This window comes from Xiphophorus couchianus, chromosome 8 (assembly GCF_001444195.1).
Source record: "Xiphophorus couchianus chromosome 8, X_couchianus-1.0, whole genome shotgun sequence".
In the NCBI taxonomy this organism is placed as follows: Eukaryota; Metazoa; Chordata; class Actinopteri; order Cyprinodontiformes; family Poeciliidae; genus Xiphophorus; species Xiphophorus couchianus.
Window position 1 is genome coordinate 7,284,847 of NC_040235.1, and position 26,149 is coordinate 7,310,995.

The window sequence follows — 26,149 nt, forward strand, 5'->3', positions numbered from 1 at the left end:
GCTAAGGGTTTCTTAAACGCTCTGTTGCTAAACTAGCTAGCTTAAATCTGCTGGGTACAGACATCAGGAAGAAGATTGTGTCAACTTGAAGTAATCATGGTATAAAATGCAGCAAGAGGAAAATGAAATGCTGCAGTTTTCACGAAGAAGCTCAGAACGAGCCACTGAACAGGCTGCTTTGTGCTAGCATGATGGAGCGAGTCTGGGGGCATTAAGGGGAAGATGTATAGCGCTAGGGCTTTTGGGCTTAGAGGAAAGGAGCAATGCGATAACTCAAGGCGCTGCCGCTCCTCCATGTGTGTCAGGCAGCCCGTGTTGGAGTCGACCCCCACAGCTAACCTCCCACCGCCGCAGCATCAATATTTATCTGCAGGTGGGTACACCGCTTAAACAAGCAACGAGGTTTCCGTCTCTGTCAGTTCTGAACTACATTTAGCCGTGCTCCACCTCCCTCCTAACTGGAATTGCAGCCTAAAGGCCAAAGCAGACAGATAAGCTAATTAATTAAGTGTAGGTCACACAGCAATTTTCAATCATTAGTTTCCCCCTGAACCCATTTGGGAGCTGATCTGCAGGAAATGAATGCGGTTTGAGAGACACCAGAATGATTCAGAGCAAAGGATGAGCACAAAGTTGGTCAGGGTTTGTTGCTGGAGATTTTTACATCACCTTGTTTCAGAATGGTTGGAACCAGTGGTGGGCTAATTTTAGCTTAGCGCTTTTGCTAACCTTGAAAACATGTAGCGCACTCAGCTTCCACAAAATTATTTTTTCTGGGTAAGTACAGATTTAATTGGCTGCTTTGTAAAATTTCTATTGAATAAAGTTTAACTTCTGTGTTGAAGTTTTGTTTATTAAATTTTTAGAATACTTTAGCGCTTTATGAACAAAATAAGAGGCATCATGGATGTTTATACCCATTTTTAAGAACTTAAAATTACCAAAAATATGTTTTATTTCTAAAAAATCAACAGTTTTTTTTCTTTAAATGCTACACCAATAACATAATTATTTTATTGCAGAGTTGGGCACACTAGCACACTAACAAGGGAACAAATTTTTTATTTAGCGCTTTTGCTAACTTTAAAAAAATGGTTAGCACACTTAGCTTCCCCTAAATTAATTTATCAGAATAAATCCTAAAACGCTACTTTACTTGGCTATTTTGTAAAATTTCAGTTGACAACTGTGTTGAAGTTTTGGTTATGGACTATTAAGAATACTTTAAGTAGTTAGACATTTATATTCATGCTCTTATTTTGAAGTGTGAAAACTATTTACACAGCAGTTTCTTTTCCTCTCTTACCGTGTTCTTTCTTCTTTTCCTAACTTACTCTGTTGCACACAAGAAACACTCAGGAACAAAATAAGACACAGGCAGTAGAGAACATGTTGTAAACATGAATAAAACATTGGAGGGCTTCAGGGAACATTTAAAATATCATGTAAAAATAGAGAGTTGTTCCCTTTCAAGGTTAGATAAAAGCCTCCTTCCAACACAAATCTCCACTCACAGCATTCACACTGCATTTTCGTAGGAAATGTAAATATTACTAGTTTGAATTGAAGTTAGCGGTTTAGCATTAGCTTCTGTAGCACTTTAGCATTAGCTTAGCTAATGCCTCTGGTTCCTAAAGGCCAGATTTTGCACTGAACGCAGCAGCACTGAGGTTCAACAGAGATATCTTGATAATAATCATCTCACAAAGCTTTCATATTGTTACACACAACCTTCCTTCCAATCTTAATACAGTCCTAATTCCCTTAAATTGAAGTTAGCACTTTAGCAATAGCTAAGCATTCATATTGTTACATCTGACCATCCTTCCAACCCTACTGCAACTGTAATTCAACACTAATCCCAAATGATAGCATTCTCACTGCAGTTTTGCAGGAAATGTAAATGTTTTTAGTTTGAATTGAATTTGGCGCTTTAGCATTAGCTTGTGTAGCACTTTAGCAGTAGCTTAGCCAATACCACTGTTTCCTAAAGGCCAGATTTTGCCCTGAACGCAGCACTGAGGTTCGATAGAGAGGTTTTAATCTTTCATACAGTCTTGATAATCATCTCACAAAGCTTTCATATGGTTACATCCCTTCCTTGTCTGCTCAGAGGCCTTATTTGCTTGGCATACTGATGAATTGTTTGGCATTGAGCAGCCTGGACTGTAAATGAGTGCAGCGATGGAGCTGATCCAGCTTCAGACCATTTACACAGGACATCCATTCACTGGAAAACCGCATCCTCACGGTTAAAGTTCCCCACGTCTTATTAGCAGGTAACTCCAGGTGTTCCGCTCCAGCTGAGTGACACCGATTTATTTTTTTAAACCTCCCTGAAGTGTCAATCCGCTGCGTAATCTGACAGCAATAGGCCGCTCACATTCCCAGTGTGGTCCTGTCGCTTCGCTCCGCTGCGCCCTTGAGTTAAGTAACCAGAGCACAGGAGCTTTAAAGGAATCCTCATGGTAAGCACTCCGGTTATTAGGATTCAGGCAGCACAACGGCTCAATTCACCTTGGCCATGTCAATTTTTTGGCTGCGCTCAAACGGGGGGGGGGGAGAGAACCTGCGACAACCACAGCTGATAATGACAGCGAGAGTTGAAGATGAGGTGGGAAGGAGAAAAGAGAGACGTAGGAAGGTTTCACCGACTCTGTTTCCTCCTTTTGTTTTCATCTCTGCAAACAGAGTCAGGCACAGACCCCGAAGCGTTGACTTTGAAGTGGTGTCTTTGATTAAGGAGTTAATTAAAGAATAGCTGCTTGTAGGCAAGAAGATAACAGAGAGGGGGGGAGAAAATATGCGGGAAAAGGAGGAGATATGGAGCCGTGAAGCGATATTGACAGCTCAGAGGTTTCTGGATGACAGAGACGCCATCTGGCGCAACGTTGACAGCTGTAACAAGGAGGGGAAAAATCCCGGCTGCCCACATGTGTGAACATCACAGCTTCTGTTCAGCAGCAAGCTGCAGTGCGAGCGCAACCAGGATAATGATAATGAATGAGGGGAAACAGGGAGACGGAGGTCTGAGGGTAATTTATACTTTTGGAATGAAAGTACAGTTCCAGTGTAAGTTGGTGACGTTTATTTTTTGATTCAGTTTATTTCCTCTTGTTCTTTTATTGTTATTCTCTTTGCCCTCCTTATTCATCTATGTAGGTGGTGGTTAAACGTCCGCTAATAGCAGAGCTAACTTTGATATTGCTCAGTTCTTAGCTTCTCCTAAATTAATCATATAAATTGTAACGTGTATCATTGACACATTGTAGGTATCAACATGGCTGAATTTAACACTTTAGCATTAGCTTTCGCTACATATTATGTTGCTGTAGCACTTTAACATTAGCAGAACTAATGTTTATGACTTCTGCTTTGCAGTTAGCACGACTGAGTTTTTAATTAGCAATGCCCACCACTGCATTTAGGCAGTGATATACTAATGTAAATTTATTATGCCCTAATAGGAGAGCTAAGTTTTTGCTTATCAGTTTACCATTTTTGCTAACTTTGAAAACCGTTTTGCGCATTTAACTTGTCCTCAATTAGTTTACTGAGTAAAAAATCTGTTCTAAAAATCACTTCTTGAATTGCAAACCATGCAGGAAGGAGCATTGTAACAATTTTGACCCTGTTGAGGGCGATATACTATGTTTTAACACATATTGTGTCGTTATCGACATGGTTGAGTTTAGTGCTCTAACATTAGCTCCCGCTAAATACCACGTAGCGCTTTAGCATTAGAGGACCTAATGTTTATGATTATTGCTTTACTGTTTGCGCACCTAACGTTTTAGTTAGCGGCATCAAAATTCACCTCGTTTGCAGATGACATCGTGTTATATTTACCAGGCAATAACTTTAAAGGGCCATGAAATTCTCAAGAAAGAGCTGGAAATAAATTACATCAAAATAGAATATTTAGGAAAAGCAAATACAGATCAGTTCTGAAAGGTGAAAACATGAAACCAGAAATCAGAGATTATGTAGGAAGCTTCATACAAATAAGGTAAAATATCTTAAACTAATGCATTTTATGTTTATGTAATTCTTTTAAAATTATTTAACAGACGATTTTATTAGTTAATTTTCAGTGAATTTTTATTTATTCATTAGTTTCAAGGTATTTCAGTTTCCATCATTAACAGAAGGGTATCAAAGGTATCGTCTCTTTATATGATGTTTTTTAAAACCTCTAACCTGCAGGCATGAGGAAGAGATAACCACTGAGAAATATTTGTTGCTTTATTGATATTAGTAGTTGGTCAATTATTCATGCTAGGAGCAAAAAAAATACAAATAAATCCAGAAAGGTCTGACCATAAAAGGTTTGTGTTTTGTCTTTTCTTCCACTGACTGCAGCCCGGGTTCTATAAGGGCGTTGCTGGCTCTCAGGTGACCCTGTCCAGCCTGGTCAACCAATCCCGCGCCATGCTGGAGGAGCAGGCGCGCCACCTGCTGACCGAAGCCGAGCGTCAGACCATGAGCTACTACGTGGAGGAGTACAGGGACGGACACATCGGCATCGAGCCGCTGGTCATGGCGCTGTTCGAGCTGCTCAACACGCACGCCAAGGTGGGTTAGAGGATCGATTTCTGTACCTCTGATGGTTGAACTGAAGCTTCCTGAGATTTAAAGCTGTGGCTTTTTGATTTCTATCGTCTTCATCATGTTTAACGCTGGACAGATTGATTCAAAGTTGCTACTTCATGCGTCTGCTTCTCTGTGTTTGCTCAGTTTTCCCTCCTGTCGGAGGTGAGAGGGCTGGTCACGCCGCAGGACCTGGAGCGCTTCGACGGGCTGGTGCTGCGGCGAGAGATCCAGGCCCTGAAGGCGCGGCAGGGGACGGCGGGCGCCGCCAACGCTCAGCCGGACCGCCTGTCCATGGTGTCGTTTCCAGACACGCTGACGTCGTCATCAGCCAGCTTCCTGACCAGCACAACGCTCAGCTCTGCGCGGGTAGGCCAGCTTTACCAAGCTGTATCTTTTAAAGGGGACCTGTTGTGATAAATTCACATTTTGTCTGTTTTTGTACTTCCATTTGGGTCTCGAATGCTTCTGAAATTAACACGAGCATTTTAATAAATCAGTAGGTTAAAGTTTTTTAGTGTCTAAAAAAGAGTCGTTTCAAAAACCTCCCATTTGTTAAGTCACAGGTTTTCTGTTCGTGTCATTATTTTTTTATTTTTAAGCAGTTTTGAGGCGCTGAGGGGAAACTTGAAACTGCTGCTGAGTCAGTTACTCAGCAGGTTGTTGCTAGGCAACCAAAGTTGGGGGGGGGAGGGGAACTTGAAACTGCTTCCTGCCCAGCAGGTTGTTACTAGGCAACCAAAGAGTGAGTGAGTCAGTTGATTCCACCAAGCTAGTTTAGCTGGCTGACGCATGTCCTCTGCCTACATCTCCCAGAATGCTGTGCGGCAATTATTCTATATATTGAATACTAAATATTCTATCAGATGTATTATCTATTGATATTGATCACATGTCTATCATGATATATATTATTGATTTATTGTCCTAAACTGATAAATGGCTGAAAAGTTAACTCTCCACAGAAGGTTGTTTCCATTACTTTTGCTTTCTTATGATTTTGTATCATTTTATCACTGATTCTCAGTAAACTTTCTGTTCAGCTTGTTGTTTTTATTTTCCTATCATCTTCTGTTTGCCTCACGCCGCTTCAGATCGTCATCATTTCCAGTATTTTTGTAGAATATCTGTTTCGTAAAGACGCTGTTCTGATGCCGCATTTCATTTTCCACCTGCGGATGTTTTATGGGTTTTCATTCCCCCAGTTTGTTGCTTTTAACCCGACCCGTCTCCCCTTCCGTAGGAGAGGCTGCTGTGGCTGATAGACATGATGGAGGTAGGATCTGCTGCTGAACATGATGAATGGCTTCCATCGCCAATGCAGAACAAACACCAGAACGACACAATTTAGCGTCCCTGAGGCGAATCAAAAACACCAACACACTGATTCCCATCTCACTTTGTGCTTTTGCAGTGGCTTTGTTTGCTGTGTTTTTTATCCTTCTTGGCTTTTTGTTTGCTCTCATTGCTTACAAAATCAGAATATGCAGTAAATTATAGGTTATGAATAGCAAAGAATCTATTATATAAGAAGATCTAAGACCAGCATGCAAAGTAACTTTTCCACTTTTTTAGGGTTATTATTCTACAATGTTTTATTAGGATCAGAAAAAAAAATTACCAAAATAATCAAATTACGAGTTGAAAAACTATAAGAAGAAATCATAATAAGAGAATAAAGTGATAATAGAAGGACTAATAATACAAGAATAAAATTGAACAACAGTCAAAATACGAGAAAAAAGTTGTAATAATACAAAATAGTCATAATTATAAGAATAAACTTGTAATAATACGAGAAAAAAACAAGTAATGATACAAGAATAAAGTAAAATGTGACAGAAGTCGTGACAAAACGTCACGGTATTCCTAGAATAAAGCGAAAGAAAGAAGTATGAAAGAAAAGTAGTAGTTCTGAGAATATATTCATATGACAGTATAAAGTCATAATAACAACAGAATAATATCTTAGTAACATGAGAATAAAATCTTAATATCCTGAGAATAAAATCTGGGCTCATATCAGAACAGTTTCATCGTCCGTCTGAATCAATTCTGGGTTTTTAGGAGAAACAATTTGTTTCTTTTCGTTCCATTTCTTCAGGGTTTCATTAATTAATTTTCCGTCTCTGCCAAATCCAGCCGGGCGCTTTATTACCAAAAAACCAAGTATGACAGCAGTCATTACCTGAGGTCCATTCCATCGCTGCGTTGGTGCCACCAACCAAATGATCTTAATACATCTCACATGCAGCCGGTGCAGAGAAAACACTTTTCCTTTTCCTGAGTCGTTCCAACAAGCTCCAGTAAAAACACATTTCTGCTTTTATCCTAATTTTATTCACAGTTTATAAAAGTTGGAGCAACTGGAAAGCTTGAGTTTAAAGGTTACTGGTGCTTTTCTGACAGAGTTGACATAAAACAAATGGATCACCCTCACAAAGCGTTTAATCATTTATACCTTTCAGCCTTCACACCCTTTAAATAGGTCAGTTCGATAATAATTCACCTGCTGCCTCACGTCCCAAAATTATGGGATGCCTCACAGGAAAAAGCATCATTCAGAGCAGAATCTGGATATTTTCAAGACTTGTGTAACTTCCTGTGACTCTCAGAAGATTTTATTTAAATGAATGATGGCGGCTCATCTCCTGACGTCGATTTTTAAAGCATTTAAGTTTCACAGGCAGCAGCAGAAGGTCCTGGTTGTCGATAACAATAAACCCAAAACAAGACAATAAAATAAATAGAGGAGCAAAATAAATACATAAATTGACTCTGTTCTTTAATGACCAACACAGTATTTTGTCAGTAGAGAAGCTAAAGCTTTTAGAGAGTCATGTTCACTTTACTAGTATTATTATTGTTAGTGCAATTTTCAGCTATGTTTTTGCATTTAAATATTTCCCTGAAATTTGGCAGCTCTGGACACAGAGCTTTTGGGTTTCTGTTGCTTCTAAAACGGTTAAAGTGCTTAAAGAAAACAACACCAAGCCATTTTTGTTATCAGTTAATGTTTTTTGGTGTCTGGAAAACGAGCTGTTCCAAAAACCTTGTAATTGTTGGGTCACATTCAACGGTTACCTAGCAACCCAAGCACTGAGGAGGTTTGCTCAGCTGGATTTACTGCTGTATGTAAGTGTAAATGTTTTGTTTTTACCTTATCGTCCAGAAACCACTTGCTGCATTGCTGTTGGTTGTGCAGAAGGCTCCACGACTGCTTTTCACAGATGTACGGCTCTATTGGCAGACTAAAATCTCACTATCTAGAAATAAATGATTAAAAACATCCAAGGTTGAGCTTGACAAGGCGAGGCTTTTCTCACAAGTTTAAGTCTTCAGTCTTCCCACTACATGTCCATTGTCATTTATTTTGTTTTGTTTTTGCCACCTAAATGCGACTCAAACCTAAATCTAAAAAATGTGTCAGTATCTCTGCTTTCTGCCTCTGAACTCAGCTAACAGGGTTTTGTTGATTTTATTAAACTTTTTGTTTAAGCTACAGACAGAGAAGATATCGTAAGCAGAAAGTTACAGACGTATGGACATTAAAAGAGACTATTACACAAAATTCAGGTTTTGCACATTTATGTATTTCCATTTGAGTCTCTGCTTCCTCTAAAACCAGTCCAAGCAGTAAAAAAACACCTAGCTGTTTTTTGAGTGTCTGGAAAACGTTTCAAAAGCCTCTACAATGTAGAGTCTACATTGTCGAGTCACATGCAACAGTTACCTAGCAACCATGGCAAAGTTCAGGGTGTTACCTAGCAACCAGAGCTGAGTTCCAGGACATTTGGTCAGGTGGTTTTACTGCTCTTTGCACTGTGTGTTTTACTGTTGTCTTACCATCCAGAAACCCCTTGCTGGAATCTTGTTGGTTGTGCAGGAGGCTCCACTTCTGCTTTTCTAAGTTGTACGGTTGTATAAATAGACTAAAATATCACTATCTAAGAGTGTTTTTGTGCAAAAACTGTCATGAACATGATTTGTTTTGCCCACAGACGTATTCTAACCTGTTTAAGGAGGCATAATAGGTCACCTTTAGTAAAACCCTGTTTTAATAATCAGTCATGAATAATTTATGGAACAAAGCTTACTGAGCTGTTAACAGGAAAAGAAAGATTATTTAAGAGGCGTTCACAAGCATCTAAACATCCACGGTCACAATCAGTTCATGTTTTTCGGGTTTAATTGAGTAATTATTCAGTTTTTCTACATGTTCTGATACAGATGAAGAAGTAAAATGTTAATGTACCAAATTAATTTCAGAGTTAGCGATTTAAATTCATAACCTGCAGTAATGTTGTGTTTCAGGCAGCCTAGATGTGAGAATGCTAATTTCACTCTTTAGAGACTTGACTCGGAAGATATTTGTGAACATTTCTGCAATATTGTTGTTCCACAATTAAATATCACTTTTTAAAATAAGAGTAGAAACCTGCCTTTTGTTGTTTTTAGAGAAAACCTCTGAATATTCAGATGAAAGTGTTTGATTTGGGGGTTTATTCTACCCGGCGACAGTTCAGCTGGTTTTGAACAGCAGCTCTCGGTTTGCTAATGTTCTCATGCATGTTTTGTATTTATTCTGGCTCTTATTTGTTGGAAAGCGTCCACATACGAGCCCAAACAGGAAGTAGTAAATGCATGAATATTTGGTTGGGTGACTGCAGAGATAAGCCGTCGACTGTCTTCAGGTTTATCAGCCGAGCAGCCCGTCTCATTCAGGCAGGTTCAGCCTGTCCTCCTCTGAGGAGCCGCGTTAGCATGCTGGCTATTCTGGAGGCTGTTTATGTGGCTTCTGTTTGTGCCGTTTTGGACCCGTGGGTGATTGGTGCCGCTGCTGCATGAGGCAGATTAGAGAGCTGGGTGGGTCTGTGTTCCTGAGCCACTCACAAAGGCAGGTATCTACATAATCAGGTGCATAGCAATAGATGTTTGTATTGCTGTTACTGTGGGGGCATTTTGTTTTTTTATGTTTTTATCCCAAAGCCCAGAACGCAACAAAAACTATTTGGTTTGGATGAAACATCTGCAATACTTTTGTAAATGATTAAGAAAGGGCTGGACAATAAATCAATAACAACACACATTGCGATAGATATGTGATCAATATCAATAAATAATACGTCTAATAGAAAACTCACTGAACTCCGATCCAGAACCACAGATTTAGGCAGAGGAAAGGCTTTAACCGGCTGGTGGAATCAACAAACTTGCTCGCTCTTTGGTTGCCTAGCAACAGCCTGCTGGGTAAGTAGCGGTTTCAAATTCCGCCAACTTTGGTTACCTAGCAACGACCTGCTGGGTAACTGACGCAGCAGCAGTTTCAAGTTTCCCCACCGTTCTTCATAACTGCTTAAAAATAAAAAAAACAACGACGCGAACAGAAAACTGGATAAAACAGGAAATGTCACGGCAACAGTTTAGCAGGATTTTAGATATTCAAAACAAACAAACAAAAAACTAATCAATAATTGTCTACAGTATATCGACTGATATGAAACGATTAAATTGTGATATGTTTGCAGTAGTAGGTCTGCCAGGCCAATCGGTGGCGCTGTAGTGACACAAAAACCACCGAACGGTGCCATGTTTGTTTTGTGAGCGTGAGATAAAAAGAGAGAGATGATGGAACCCTGGTTTTAAGTATTATTCAAAAGTTACTTTTATTTTTGAAACTGAAAATCCTTGATGATGAAGAATAATTACACAGTGATATAAATCAATAATTGATTTCTATAAAGCCAGTGAAAACAGTAAATTCAGATGTCTTTTATTTTATCAATTTTTTATATATTCATAATTGTAATTTGTATTTACATTTTTTTATGTATCTATATTTTGTACTTTTTTATTTATTTATTCATAAATTGTCAGTTTTTTTATTTCATTTAAATGTTTTTTTTGTAATTTACGTTTTTAATTTATTTGTAATTTTAAGGTTATTTTATTTTTGATTTATAATTCTTATTAATTTATTAATATATTTTAGCATAGAAATGTGGTTCTGCTGGAAAGTATTTCCATGTAGCTTTTGCCTTCCACTAAACTTTCCATTCATCTGCCTTAAGACAAACACGCTGAGTTATTTTGTTTTCCCATTATTTTGTACAATAGCTCTGTTTTTAAAAGTCCTTTTAATTAATATTATAAATTCCTGAATTACTTAAAGATGATCTGAACAATTGTGGCAGGAAGACAGAATGCTGCAGGAAATGAGCACAACCACCTGAATTTGCTGAATCTTTGTGCATCACCTGCTCACAGCTGCAGGTGCTGCACCGTCATGGCAGCCAGCCCACGTTTGCTTACAGGGCAGAGACGCATCTCCGCATGCGGAAAGTCGATTGACTGTTGTGATAAATGAACGGGGTGTAAGTGCTCCACATGCTGCAGTGAGGGCTAATCAAGCTGAATGATGGGGCTTTTGTTTTGGTTCAGTAGCAGAGTTAAATGAAGGGCGCCGCTCGCGCTCTGATTTGCCTCCGTTTGCCACGTCAGATGGGTCGGTCCTCCAGATCCAGTTCTGAGCGGAGCTGATGACTCCTTATCGATTTCACAGTGTGTGTGTTTTTGTTTGTAAAAGAAGACATGGAGGCTCTGAGTGTCTCTCTGAGGGCTGGATGTCTTCTTTGCTTGCACTGCTTCCTGTCTAGCTAGTGAACAAATGTGGAGCAGCCATGAAATCTGGGGTTTGTTTTGGGATTGAAAGATTGGCTGCAAACTACGATTATTTCAGTAATCAATTATTCTGACAGTCGATCAATCGGATAAGAAAACCATTCCTTTATGTGTTCATCTGTAGCAAAGGATGCATCTCCACCAAAAAAATACTTCTAACTATGGCTGCAACTAACGATGATTTCACTAATCGATTATTTTGACGATTATTATGATGATTAAGTTATTAATCAGATAAGAAAATTGTCAAATTCTGCAGATTTTTCATTCAGTCACTTAAGGCTATTTTGTTCTGTACTAAGAATACATAAAAATCCAAATAAAAAAATCAATGTTATTCTTTAAACAAGAAAATTAATATTTTATTGACTAAAATGCAAAAATATAATTCCTTTAGTGAACATTTGATTATCTGTAGCAAAGAATGCATGTCCACCTAAAAAGTACTTCTAACTACGGCTACAAGTACAGATTATTGTGACAATTAATCGATTATTGCGACAATTCATCGATTATTGTCACGATTAATTGATTATTGCGACAATTCATCGATTATTGTCACGATTAATTGATTATTGCGACAATTAATCGATTATTGTCACGATTAATCGATTGGTTGGATTTTTTTAATGGAAACATTTTTCAGATTTTTCATTCCTTTATAATGAATTAGGCCAATTTTGTACAATATAAAAATATGCATAAATCTAAATAAACAAGCAATTACATTCATTTTTAGACAAGAAAATAAATATTTTATTTATTTTTGCATTTTTATTAAACTGCAAAAATATATTTAAAAAATTGTAATCGATTATTATATTTTAATAACATTCCTTTATTCAAACCTTGATTATTTGTAGCAAATGATTAATTTGCACCAGAAAAAATCCTTCAAACTAGCGCTGCAATTAGCAATAATTTTAGTTGCTGATTATTCTATTGCGTATTCTGTTGATTAATTGATTAATTGGATTTTTTTTTTAAAGGTCACATTCTGCAGATTGTTCATTCGGCCATGTAAGCCTGTTTTGTAAAATATTAAAAATACATAAAAATGCAAATAAACAAAGAATTTAATTCCTTTTTAAAATAAGAAAAATAAATATTTTATTTCCTAAAATGAAACAGCACAGCATTTCTTTAGTGAACATTTAATAATTTGCAGCAAAGGATTCACCTGCATCTAAATTATACTTAGAATATGTGAAAATCTCAGCCCTTTTTCCTGACTTACCATCAATACAAGGTGAAGCTGGAGGTTTTTTTTTAATCAGGTGAAGCTAAAAATGAAACTAGGAGTTCTGGGTAAAACATGTTTACATACAAAGAAGGTTTTTCATCTTAAATTCAACATTTGTGGTTTAATTCCTGCTCTGAGCGGGTTCTTCTTTCAGCAATTGGTCTTTTGTAGAGTCTGTTTACTCCCGTTAACGATTAATCGATTACCAAATTGGTTGACGATAATTTCAATAATCGATTAATCGTAATTAGTCATGATTAATCATTTCTGCCTGACTCCTCGGCCTGTGTCTTTCCTCTTCCTCCCGCCTGCAGAACGACAGCGTGGCGGAGAGTAACGAGGCGGATCCTCCGGAGAGCCTGAACACGCTGCTGACCGACATCTCTCTGGTGAGCTCTGCTGGAAGCAGCCAGAAAATAAGAGATAAGGCCGACAGGGGGGGGGCGAAAGGAGATGGGGAGGTGGTTGAAACATGGCTGCAGGCTCTGAAATCCGAAGTGGAGTGGGAGCCATGTGAGATTTGGAAGAAGAAAAGTGGGAGTGAGTGACACTTGAAGCCTTGTTTCCTCCTGAAAGCAGCTCAGTGAGGTCTGAAAATCCTATTTCATGACTGAAAAACAGCTAATTTCTTCACTGCTCAGGTCACACATCACCATTTTGTATTATTATTTGATTGTTTTTTATCACATATTGTGCATAAACTCGCCTGTTTCTGTTCCCATTCCACTTTTCAGTTTGTGTTTATTCACTCACATTTGGAAAATGCAGGAAATCAGCAGGATCCATCCAGGTTGGATGCGTCGTCAAGGCGACAGTAACCATTACCGACGCTGATGGAGCGGTGTAATACAGCTGTGTGAATACAGAATTGTGGTTTATTATGTGTGTTCATCTGCACACCACTGGACAAATTCAGGGTTTATCACTGAAAAACACAAAATATTACCAAGTAATTTTGTCTGGTTTCTGGTACAAATATCTCAGAGCATTTGAGACAAGAGAAAACTGACTTACAAGCAACTTTTCAGCAACTTATAGGAGCTTGTTTTGAGTAAATAATTCCATAATATTGATGAAGTAATCACTGGTCCCATTGGCAGATTATTTCACTTATAATGTCTTGCTATTAGTGGAATAATCTGCCTGTAAAACTGTTAATTTTTCATCAATATTAAGGAATTATTTATTCAAAACAAGCTCCTACATCTTGCAGAAAAGCTACTTGTAAGTCAGTTTTCTCTTAATAAAAATGCTCTGAGATATTTGTACCAGAAACCAGACAAAATTACTTGGTAATATTTTGCAGTGAAGGGATTTAAGAAGTAAAGAAAAAGGCCAGGATCCAGTCAGAACGGGTGACTGAACATCTTTATGGTTCTACAGGGTTTATTATGTCTTTTAACTCAAAAGGTTTTATTACAACACAACTCCAAAAAAGCACAAAAAATTCTCACATTATTCACAGTGAAACGGTTTTCTGGCAATAAGTAAATCTTTTTTAGCATCTGAAGAGCAAATTATTTCAGAAACGTCATAATTGACGGGCTCTGCATCGTTACCCAGCATCCGAAGCAGAGCTCCAGCATGTTTGGTCAGCTGGTTTTACTGCTGTATCCGCTTTACAATGGCTGCTGGAAACAAGTGTTTTGCTGTGGACTTACCATCCAGAAACCACTTAGTTGGTTGTGCAGGAGGCTCCACTTCCGCTACTCAAAGATGTACAGCTGCACAATTACGCATCTGCTTGTAGCAATTCTCAAAACATTGAGTTGGGGGGCGTGGCCAGCAGCAGATTATTTGGATTTAAAGTGACATGATGCCCTAGAAACGCTAAAATCTCATTATCTAAGAATTATTTTGTGCAGGAAAATGTAATGAACATGTTTTGTATAGGCCATAGATCTATCCCGACTCGTTAAAGGAAGCACAATGGGTCACCTTTAAATGCAAGTTTGCAAGTTCTAAAGTCATTATGTTTCCAAATTAAAGGTGTATTTGTGGCAGCTAACCAGTTCCGTAGAATGACTTTCTGTTACGTTTTGTTTGATGGCTTCTTCCTTGCTGATTGACCTTTCAGCCCACATTACGACTCGTTTCACTGAGGATGACCAGCTTCAGCCAGAAACTTAACACGATTGTTTGGTTTTGCTCTGGTGTTTTGAATAGGCCATACATCTGTTCTAACCTGTAGATGGAAACGTATCAGGTCAGCTTTAATGATCCGGACCTGAGGCGGCGCGCCCGGCGCCGTGTCGATGTGTTTTTGCGTTTTCTCTGTTAGCGACGGTGATGGTGAATATATCGTCTCGCTTCAGGATGACGTTCAGTCCGCCACAGCAGAGTCACCCCCCTCCTTCAAGCCTCCGCCCCCTCCGGGGTCTCAGAGGCGCCCGGGTAGGCGGGACGCTCTCATCAAGTGCCCGTCCTCCGAATCCTCCCAATCCGGGTTGTACTTCACGGCCCCGAGCTCTTCTTCTGCGCCAAGACGCGACGCCTCCCAGGATTACGCCGCCATCAAGAAGAAAATGCCCAAGGAGAAAATAACGTCCGCTCAGCTGGCCTCTGTCTCCCAGCACAACATCGGTCCCTTCCCCAGGGTCCAGTCGCCCAACAGAGCCTCCAAACCGGCCGCCCCGTCCCCCTCGCCCCCGCCGCCGCCGCCACTTCCTGCCCCGCCTCCTCCTCCCTTGCTTCCCTCTAAGCCGGTGTCCCTGTCGAAGGCCTCCCTCGGGCCGCCTGCCGCCTCCAAGCAGCAGTTTGTGACGGTGGAGGTCCACAGGCCCAACGCAGAGCCGGACGTCAACGAGGTGCTGCAGCTCCCCCAGGCTAGAGGTAAAACATCCGGGACAGAAATGATCCTGAACTGTTTTTATCATTTTAAAGCTGCAGTATGCAACGCTTATAAAAATATTATTTGTTGAAACTGTTGTTATGAGACAGATGAGAAAAATCAAGCAATCTGATTGGCTAACATAGTTACTAGCTTGGTGCTACACTGCCCCCTATGGGTTTGGCATGCTTAATACAACAACTGGGGGCAGATCGGTGCAAGTTCATATGGATGGGAGCTTTTCTAAAATTGATTCTCTGTCTTCCAGGCCAAAATAACCAGCTAACTTTAGCTTTTTAAGTCGTTTTTTTTACTTGTTAATAAGTAGAACAGCAAAAAAAAAGATCCAAAGCATCAATGGGTGCCACCGCTAGCTAAAAGATTAGTTGCATGTTGATTTAGTGTTCTAAATCAACATGGTATTTAGCAGAAGCTAATACTAAAGCACTATATAAAGATGGTATTTAGCAGAAGCTAAAGCTAAAGTGCTAAATTCAACTTTGTTGAAATCCAACATGTCAGTGAAATAACAACACTAATAACGTTAGCTTGTTATTGCACAACAAATGGACCTTTCACTCATGGCAGTAGCTTTATAGTTGTTTAGTATTGCTAACTGTTGATTAGCCTAATTGACACATTAGGGTTTCGGTCAGAAAACATGAAGTTTAATAAACAACCAAGTAAATTAGCGCTTTAGAAGTAATTCAGAAAAATCTACCTGAAAGAAGCTAAGTGCGCTAAACCTTTTCAAAGTTAGCAAAAATGCTAAAGCACTAAAGTGAAAAATTGCAATAACTGGTTTATTTTGCGTTTAATCTATTTTTTAATTAGTTCCAAGAGAAAAATCTAATATAAAATTGAATTTTAAAGATTATCTTATATGCAATAAACAATATGTGGATTTATGTTTACAGCTGTAGCGATAATTGTTTATGCTTTAAATAAAAAAAACAAATTATTTTTACTTCCAGTTTAATAAGATTTGAGAAAAATGTCTTCATATAAATATCTAATAAATTCAGTAAATTATTAATTAATTTAATGAAAGAGCGATTATCTGTGACCTTTAACATGGAGTCGTCCTGCTTCCATCAGGTGGCGCCCTGTCCCAGCTGTCCGACAGCGGACAGACCCTCAGCGAGGACAGCGGCGTGGACATCGCCGAGTCGGGACACGTCAGTAAAGACGGTAGCCCCCGATCGTCAGCCGCACGCCCCGCCCGCCACTCCCAGGACGGCGGAGGGGAAAACCCGTCCAAACCGGTGAGATGGCGCTTCAGAACCGGCTGCAGATTAAAAACACGGAGAATTATCTGCCACTGAGAACGTGACGAATGTTTACATGGGTGGTTTTGTGTTTCTGAGTTTAACTGCGTTTTTACTCTAAAAATAATGGCCAAATTAAGGAAAATATAGATTTGTTTCAGAAAATAAAAACTGTGAAAGTAAATTTTTTTAGAGATGCACCAATATGAAAATTTGGGCCAATATTGATATCTGATATTAATATTGCTATTAAGCCTGATAACTGATATTTAACAATGTTATTTATATTTCTCTGCTGTTTCAACACCTTTAAAAAAAAACAATCAAAAACAGCTAAAAATAAATATCGGTTGTTCATATCGGCCCAGTTTTATTTATCGGACCGATACCGATATGTTAAAATATAACTAATATCAGCCAATACCGATGTTGATGCCGATATATTGTGCATTCTTAGTTATTTTGTCTAAATGAAACAAATAAATTTAATTTCCCTCTGGGATAAATAAAGTATTTTTTAATTGAATCAAATTCTTCTTGGACGTTATCAGTTTCTGATTATGATTAATTACTTCTTTTTTTTACGGAAAATAATTTAAAATTATTTGTGAAAAATTCACCCATTTGCATTTCTCACATATTCTGAAGAAAATACAGCTTGGGAAACTGAAACACTTAGCCGTAATGCTAGCTGACACGCTATTAGCTTGTGTTAGCAAAGCAGCCAATCCCGGAGCTCCATTCATTTTCCTTGCAGCTGATTGGCTGTCTGCCAACGTGTGTGTGGTTTAAATCGGGCCCAGCTGGAAGAAGCTCGATAAATCAACGTATCTGATGTTTAATCCTTCTCCTGATCCTGAATTTAACCCTAACTGCGATCTCTTCTCTCCTCCCTCTTGTTTGTTCACACATCGTCTCACTTATTTCTTCCTTTATCACTCATTCATCCATTCATTCATTCATGATTCAGCCATCATTTATCCGTTCACTTGCTGCGCTGTAATGTAACCAAACTGAAATCGCTCTCTGCTCCTGGTTGATTGATGTCAGGAATAACAAGTAAGGTTGGGAGTGTTTTATTTATTCCAGACTGGCTGCTTTCTTTTCCCACTGGGGATTACTTATCAGGGAAATTAAGGATTAAATGGACTGTGTGTAATAAAAAGCTTTTATTGTTTTACGCATTTACCTTTCTCTTCATTAAGAGAAGGAAAAGAGGGAAACTGGAAATATTTAGGTCAGGTTTTACACATAAAACTCCTGCTGTGATCACTGGGGAAAAACTGAAACATGTTTTTGGGTTTTCTATTTGTCTCATAAGAAAAATAATAGAAAATGTGGTGATTGGTATTTATTTATATATAATAGATAGATAGATAGATAGATAGATAGATAGATAGATAGATAGATAGATAGATAGATAGATAGATAGATAGATAGATAGATAGATAGATAGATAGCATTTATTGTCATTGAACAGGATTCAACGAAATTTCTATTGCAACTCCCGTGCAAAAAGTCAAATATATACAATAAGTAAAATAAACAAACACACAATAATAATAATAACAATATATACAACTAAAATTAACTAAAGGCACTCAACCACACCAAAGAAGTAGCAGCAGGTCCAATTATGACAAAGTGAAGATGGGGGTGGGGGATATGTATGTGTGACTGCGAGGTTATGATATGTGTGGGAGGGGGGGGCGGCATCAACACATAAACAACAGCTTGAGGATATGGAAAATGCAAACATGGACTTCGGGGACACATTTAAATGTGACACACGCCCACAGTAATGTCATTTTAAAGCTCACAGCAGTAGCTTACACTGCTGTCTAAAAAATTAGCTATGCTAACCCTAAAGAACGAACCATAAGCATTAGGTCTGCTAAAGCACTATACCAACATGGTATTTAGTGGAAGCTAATGCTAAAGCGCTATACCAACATGGTATTTAGTGGAAGCTAATGCTAAAGCGCTATACCAACATGGTATTTAGTGGAAGCTAATGCTAAAGCGCTATACCAACATGGTATTTAGTGGAAGCTAATGCTAAAGCGCTATTCCAACATGGTATTTAGTGGACGCTAATGCTAAAGCGCTATACCAACATGGTATTTAGTGGAAGCTAATGCTAAAGCGCTATACCAACATGGTATTTAGTGGAAGCTAATGCTAGAGCGCTATTCCAACATGGTATTTAGTGGACGCTAATGCTAAAGCGCTATACCAACATGGTATTTAGTGAAAGCTAATGCTAAAGCGCTATACCAACGTGGTATTTAGTGGACGCTAATGCTAAAGCGCTATTCCAACATGGTATTTAGTGGACGCTAATGCTAAAGCGCTATACCAACATGGTATTTAGTGAAAGCTAATGTTAAAGCGCTATACCAACGTGGTATTTAGTGGACGCTAATGCTAAAGCGCTATTCCAACGTGGTATTTAGTGGACGCTAAATCTAAAGCGCTATTCCAACATGGTATTTAGTGGACGATAATGCTAAAGCGCTATACCAACATGGTATTTAGTGGAAGCTAATGCTAAAGCGCTATACCAACATGGTATTTAGTGGAAGCTAATGCTAAAGCGCTATACCAACATGGTATTTAGTGAAAGCTAATGCTAAAGCGCTATTCCAACATGGTATTTAGTGGACGCTAATGCTAAAGCGCTATACCAACATGGTATTTAGTGAAAGCTAATGCTAAAGCGCTATACCAACGTGGTATTTAGTGGACGCTAATGCTAAAGCGCTATTCCAACATGGTATTTAGTGGACGCTAATGCTAAAGCGCTATACCAACGTGGTATTTAGTGGACGCTAATGCTAAAGCGCTATTCCAACATGGTATTTAGTGGACGCTAATGCTAAAGCGCTATACCAACATGGTATTTAGTGGAAGCTAATGCTAAAGCGCTATACCAACATGGTATTTAGTGAAAGCTAATGCTAAAGCGCTATTCCAACATGGTATTTAGTGGACGCTAATGCTAAAGCGCTATACCAACATGGTATTTAGTGAAAGCTAATGCTAAAGCGCTATACCAACGTGGTATTTAGTGGAAGCTAATGCTAGAGCGCTATTCCAACATGGTATTTAGTGGACGCTAATGCTAAAGCGCTATACCAACGTGGTATTTAGTGGACGCTAATGCTGAAGCGCTATTCCAACATGGTATTTAGTGGACGCTAATGCTAAAGCGCTATACCAACATGGTATTTAGTAAAAGCTAATGCTAAAACGCTATATCAACATGGTATTTAGTGGAAACTAATGCTAAAGCGCTATACCAACATGGTATTTAGTGGAAGCTAATGCTAAAGCGCTATACCAACATGGTATTTAGTGGAAGCTAAGGCTAAAGCGCTATACCAACATGGTATTTAATGGAAGCTAATGCTAAAGCGCTATACCAACATGGTATTTAGTGGAAGCTAATGCTAAAGCGCTATACCAACATGGTATTTAGTGGAAGCTAATGCTAAAGCAACACACTGACAGGGTTTTTAACAAAAGCTAAAAGCTGCTTAAGCTCTATCACCAATTCAAATTATATCTGCCCTTAAAGTCTATAATTGTCAGGTACTAATTTAGTTTTCACATTCTAATTTAAATGTTCTATAATGCCGTTAGATATTGTTGTGTATAGCTTTTTCTCTACTTTCTACATTTTCTGTTGTTTCTGTTTTCATGGTAACTGGGCATGTAAACAGAAATGAACATGTTCTTTGGTGTCGGTTTTGACTGGACCAGAACATTAAACCCTGCTAACGCTAATGCTTTAGATTATTCACTGAAGAAATAAACATTTAAATGAGTCAGAAAAAGTGAGATGAAGTGAAATTCCTGATAATGCTTCTGGCCTTTGACATGTTGACTGTATTCATGAATATATTTATAACACTGAGTTGGTTAAGAAATAAAAGGTCTTGGCCTTTTTAGAAAAACTCATCTTGCTCAAAGAACAAACTACAAATGCAAAGAAGAAACATTATTTTACTAAATGATGCTCTTAAATATTTAATAAAATCCTCTCCTCTCCGTTTCCTGGCCCAGCCGGGGCTCCTGGAGCCCACCTCCACGCTAGTGAGGGTGCCAAAGAGTGCCAGCACCCTTGGTATCGCCATCGAGGGCGGAGCCAACACTCGCCAGCCGCTGCCGCGCATCGTCACAATCCAGGTGAGTTCAGAAGAACAAAGGGAAAATCCATGACAGATTCATCAATCTAAAAATTTGACTCAGTGCCTTAAATTTTAGTCATAAAAATCTTAAAAAGTCTTAAATTTGAGTTTGTGAAACCAGCAGAAACGCAGGAGTTGAGAATAAACTCAAAATAATATGAGATTAAACTCAATGTTTTGAGAAAAAACCATAAAATGTCAAGAATAAAGTCATACAATTTTAAGATTGAAGTTGCAATATTATTACGTTATTCTCTTAATTTTTATTTTTATTTTCTAATACTATATTGTAAAACATTATTTATTAAATGATCCAACAGTTACCAAAATGCAAAAAGTGAAACTATGCATTTTTGAATGTCTGACGTTTTAAAGAGGTTGTAGTTTGCTGAGATGCTCCTGTGTACAGGAAATATAAAACGGTTTCCATCTGCATCTGTTGGTGCGTCTTTCTATTTTCTGTTTCTGTGAGTCAGCAGATCGTTTTCAGGGAACACAGGACCGGCGATTTTAACAGGTCTGAGCATTCAGAGCCGTCGCTCAGCCTCCCACTTCACCGAGACGCTGATTGAAATAAAAAAATGAAGAAGTGAGGTTGGGTCGGCTGATTGCCAAGGGAGGGATAAAAGGTTTGGAAATCAGTGCATTCAGAATCAAGTAGGCGACTGGAGAACAGGCTGTAAAAAACCGTGAGATGGCTTGAACGTGAGATAATAAGGTGAGGAAGACCAGGGCTGCTGCTCTGGATGTGCAGGTTGGAGGTCATGGTGCTGCTCGTGCTTCTGATAGCAATCAGAAAACAAATCCTCTGTGAAACTTCTTCTTCTTCTGGTCCGCTGCTTCTACCTGAAGCAGAAACCGACGGGAACCGGCTGCTGAATAAATGCAAAACTCAGGAATTACCTAAGGAAAGCAATCAATGGTTTATAAAAATCTTTTATTTATGTGCCAAGTGAGATGAAAGTTCACGAGGCTCAGCTTTTTGGGAATTAAATTTCTTTGTCACAAATAATGGAGTAAGCCTTTGAATGAAGCCGTTTTACAGGGCAGCATTCCCCATTACTGCCTCGCCGATGAGAACCGCAGCTTAATTCATCGTGTCTCTAAATTTAGAGTCATAAACAACATTTATACCTCAAAAATGGAGCTCTCAGTCACTTCACTGAGAGACTAATAATGAAAAATATGTTCCTCATTACAGTGGCTAATAGCAGAGGAAGGAACAAGGAGCTCTTTCTCTACCGCTGAGTGGCGTCTCCACCTGAAACCAAATGAAAGATCCTGTTATAAAACATTCAGATGTCACAATTAAAGGACAGTTTTTAATTTAAAAACAACTGGAATATAGTTATGATAGACATCTTAAATATATTAAAGCCAAAAATGCAACAATTTTGGATAATTTTAGAAGGTTTTTGAAACCATAATTGCATATTAATCCAGTAAAGCAGAGCAGTGGTGACACCGCTAGTTAAGAAGTTAACTACGCTAACAGTAAAGCAATAATCACAGATATTAGTTTCACAGATATTAAAGCATTACACCAACACAGTGTTTAGCATTTGCTAATTCTAAAGCATTAATTATGAAAATTATTTCTGCTAATCCTAAAGCACTACAGTATTTCGCTAACGATACTCCCAAAGCTTTAATAATGAACATTAGTTCAGCTAATGCTAAACCACTATACTGAAATTATATTTAGCATATGCTAGTTCTAAAGCACTAATTATCAACATTATTTCTGCTAATGCTAAAGCACTACACCAATACAGTATTTTGCTAAAGATACTCCCAAAGCTTTAATAATGAACATTAGTTCAGCTAATGCTAAACCACTACACTGAAATTATATTTAGCATTTGCTAGTTCTAAAGCACTAATTATCAACATTATTTCCGTTAACACTGAAGCGCTTTGCAAATACAGTTTTTAGCTAAATGCAAATTATAAGCATTAGTTTTTGCTAGCACTAAAGTACTACAGTACTTACAGCAAATACAGTATTTAGCAGAAGCTAATTCCAAACGCTAATCATAAACATTAGTTCTGCTAACACTAAACCAGTACACTGACACTGTATTTAGCAGATGCTGATTCTAAAGCACTGATTATGAACCTTTGTTTTGCTAAAACTAACGCGCAACACCATTAGTGCGTTAGTGCTAATGGTGGCTAACAATGTAGCACTAATGCTTCTGCTAAATGCAGAAGCTAATGCTTAAGCACTAATCATAAACATTAGTTCTGCTAGCACTACACCAACACAATATTTAGCAGAAGCTAATTCTAATGCTCTAGTTATGAACCTTACATACTCTTACACTTAAGCAATACACCAATACGGTATTTAATGGAAGCTAATGCTAAAGCACTAAAAATTGACATTCACTATTTCTTTCATTTAAGGAGCGCTCTCTTCTGGACCCAGTTTGACAAATATTTGTTTCTGCTTATTAGCTTATATATGTAAATTTATAATTTCATGTATAGATTTTTTATTTATTACAATTAGAGGAAGAAGTTGAAGTGTAGCTGACCTATGTGTTGGCTTAAAATCTTTATTACAGTACTGCTGTTTTTTCTGAAATTATACCAGTAATCTGTCACAGCATGAGTATTATTGTTTGGCTCTCAAAGTGATGGATATAAAGTCAGTTATACAAGAGGAACTCTACTTTTATAGCCATATTAATTCCTAAACAAGAAAAAGAAGCCATGCAGATCTAGAATTTGCAGCTGCAATTTGAGAAGTGCCTGCAGAGGGCAGCAGAGTTTCACACAGATTTCTGTAATCAAAAAACTGAATCGCATAAACAAATCTTTTCCACTGAAATAAAAATTTTAAGCAAAATTACATTTTAAGCATTTTTGTTATGCAGAATTACTAGATTTGATGTATTACTAGCACTAAATATTTTTCACTCAAGTTTGTAATTATATTAGGACGTCTGTGTGAAACTGGTTCAAACTGGATCTGCTTTTTATAATCCGAATGATCTAAAACAAACATCTTCAGTATTTTTCAGAACTTCAGATTATTAAACTCGCTTTGAGTGAAAACAAACAAAAAACACACAATTAATGTTTTCTTTGTTGTTTAGCTTGGCCTCAGACGACAGCATCAAAGCTTTGCTCAGACAGTTCAGCAGTGAAAATAAGCACATTGAGAGGTGATACAGCAATTCCCTGGCTTCTGTATTTCCAATCGCTCGTGTCCTCCAGGGCTTTCCTCTCAGCTAGACCAAATCTCCACATCTGAGAGAAAAACTGCTGCAGGTGGCAGCAGTGGTATCTGTCCCTGTATTCTCAATATTCAGGAGGATTTTTGTTGCCTTAAATGGGACCCCTTATGCAAAATCCCCATTTTGATTGTTTCTGCAGCCCAAATACAGAGAATGCATTAAACCCGCAAAAAAGAATAATCAATCAATCAGCAAGAAACGCGTCAAAAACTGGATTTTTCTTTTTCGTTTAGTCGTATTGGATCATTTCGACCAATACGACTAAACACTGTCATCTTGTTTGGTCGTATTGGTCGACTAAATACCAATACGACATATGTAGATAAATTAGTATTTTTTTGGTGTCTGGAAAATGAACCATTTCAAAATAGTCACAAACTAGCAGGCACTGCCCGTTACCTAGCAACCCCAGCGGAACTCCGCCCGTTACCTAGCAACCCAAGATGAACGTTTACTAAACATGCTGGAGTTCTAAGCTATAATCTCATTACCTGAGAAATGTTTCGAGCCAAAAATGTAACGTTATGTTTTGTATAGGCCATAGATCTGTCATAAACTGTTCAGGGAAGAAAATATGTCACTTTTAAAACCAATCTGAGGATGTAAACGGTTCCGTTGTTCGTTTTGGTCCTCATTTCTTCACATATTAGAAATAAATTCTGTCAATTAATAATGAAACAGTCATTCTCTGAAAGTTTTTTTCTCATTTATGAACAAAATAGAGTTTTGTTTTTATTGAAACATTTATTGCAATTTCAAGATGTTTTCTTAGGTTCTTTTGATGCAGCTTCAGACGTTTATATTTAAAAATAAGAAATTAAAAAATTAAAGATGCACAGAAATTTTACATTAGGAGTAACCAGAATTAAATAACACACTTCCATTAAAAGCTACTTTAATTTATTACAATAACCCATCTATTTATTCGTAAATCAATATTCATTTCACTAAGTGACCTAAAAATGTTTTCCATAAGTCTTATTATTGGTTTAATTAGCATGTTTATTCATAAGCACCTTTGAAATTACATTCTTGTTAGTATTTATGTAATATATGGAGCCTTTATAATAATTTTGCACCATTAAAACTCATCAACATCCATTTAATCCATATTTAAATCAGGCATTATGCAAGAATTCAGGAAATAATTGCCAATATTGTACATTTTACCAACAAGAGAAACTAAGAAACCCTTTTTTAATGAATTAAGTAAAAAAAAAAAAGTAAACTAAAGGAATTTGCTTAGATGTAATGAAGGCATGAGAACATTTTCAGAGGAAAACTCAGCAGAAGTTTGTAAAATTGTTTAAATCGTTTGATTTTCAGAGATCTGTGCCGTTTGTGATGCAAATTTAGCAATAAATATCCTCTAACCATGTGAAGCCTGCTGGTAATTTTGTCCCAAAGACGCTTCTAGTGGAACTATTTTTCTTATTTAGAAATAAATAAACTTATGTGAAATTATTAATTGTTTTGATTTCAGCACATTAAAGGAATATTTTACACTAAGCAGTTATAAATGTCAAATAAATTTTATTTTTCCTCCAAAGGAAACATTTATTGCTTATTTTCACTCCACAGTTGCGCCATGCTTTGTTTTGGTTGGTATAAATATAAAACCCCGATACGATACTGAAATAAAACCGAGGGCTGAAACGATTAATGGATTAAATTATTAATCCAAAAAATAATATATTTTTAAGCTGCAGATGCGTCTTTTACTACAAGTTATGTTAAGTTATTATATTTTAGGCAATACAATTTATATTTTCTTATTCAAAAAAATAATTGATTTGCTTATTTTCATCTTTTAATATATTGGTTATATGGTTAGACTGAATATAAGCGTTTCGTATCAGTCAATATCAATAATTATTGATTAGTTTTTTTTGTTTTAAATGTCTGAAATCCTGCCAGGCTGTTGGTGGTTTTTTTTATCCAGTTTTCTCTGCATGTCGTCATTTTTTATTTTTAATCAGTTTTGAGGCGCTGAGGGGAAACCTGCACCAGTTACTCAACAGCTGGTTGCTTAGCAACCAGAGTTGGGCGGAACTTTAAACCGCTTCGTACCAGCAGGTTGTTGCTAGGCAACCGAAGAG

General features: G+C 37.8%; 1 protein-coding gene across 3 annotated transcripts in view; it reads left to right on the plus strand.

The window, feature by feature from the left end:
* Positions 1-26,149, plus strand: part of whrna (whirlin a) — a 138,051-nt gene that overhangs the window by 110,901 nt on the left and 1,001 nt on the right. Inside the window, exons 6-12 of one of the 3 annotated variants that reach the window (XM_028026088.1) lie at positions 4,363-4,575; positions 4,738-4,959; positions 5,834-5,866; positions 12,829-12,903; positions 14,830-15,346; positions 16,443-16,609; positions 20,681-20,803. In XM_028026088.1, the coding sequence (XP_027881889.1) occupies positions 4,363-4,575; positions 4,738-4,959; positions 5,834-5,866; positions 12,829-12,903; positions 14,830-15,346; positions 16,443-16,609; positions 20,681-20,803 (1,350 nt within the window). The remainder of the gene's footprint in view (positions 1-4,362; positions 4,576-4,737; positions 4,960-5,833; positions 5,867-12,828; positions 12,904-14,829; positions 15,347-16,442; positions 16,610-20,680; positions 20,804-26,149) is intronic. The other 2 variants (XM_028026089.1, XM_028026090.1) reach the window with 2 other exon arrangements.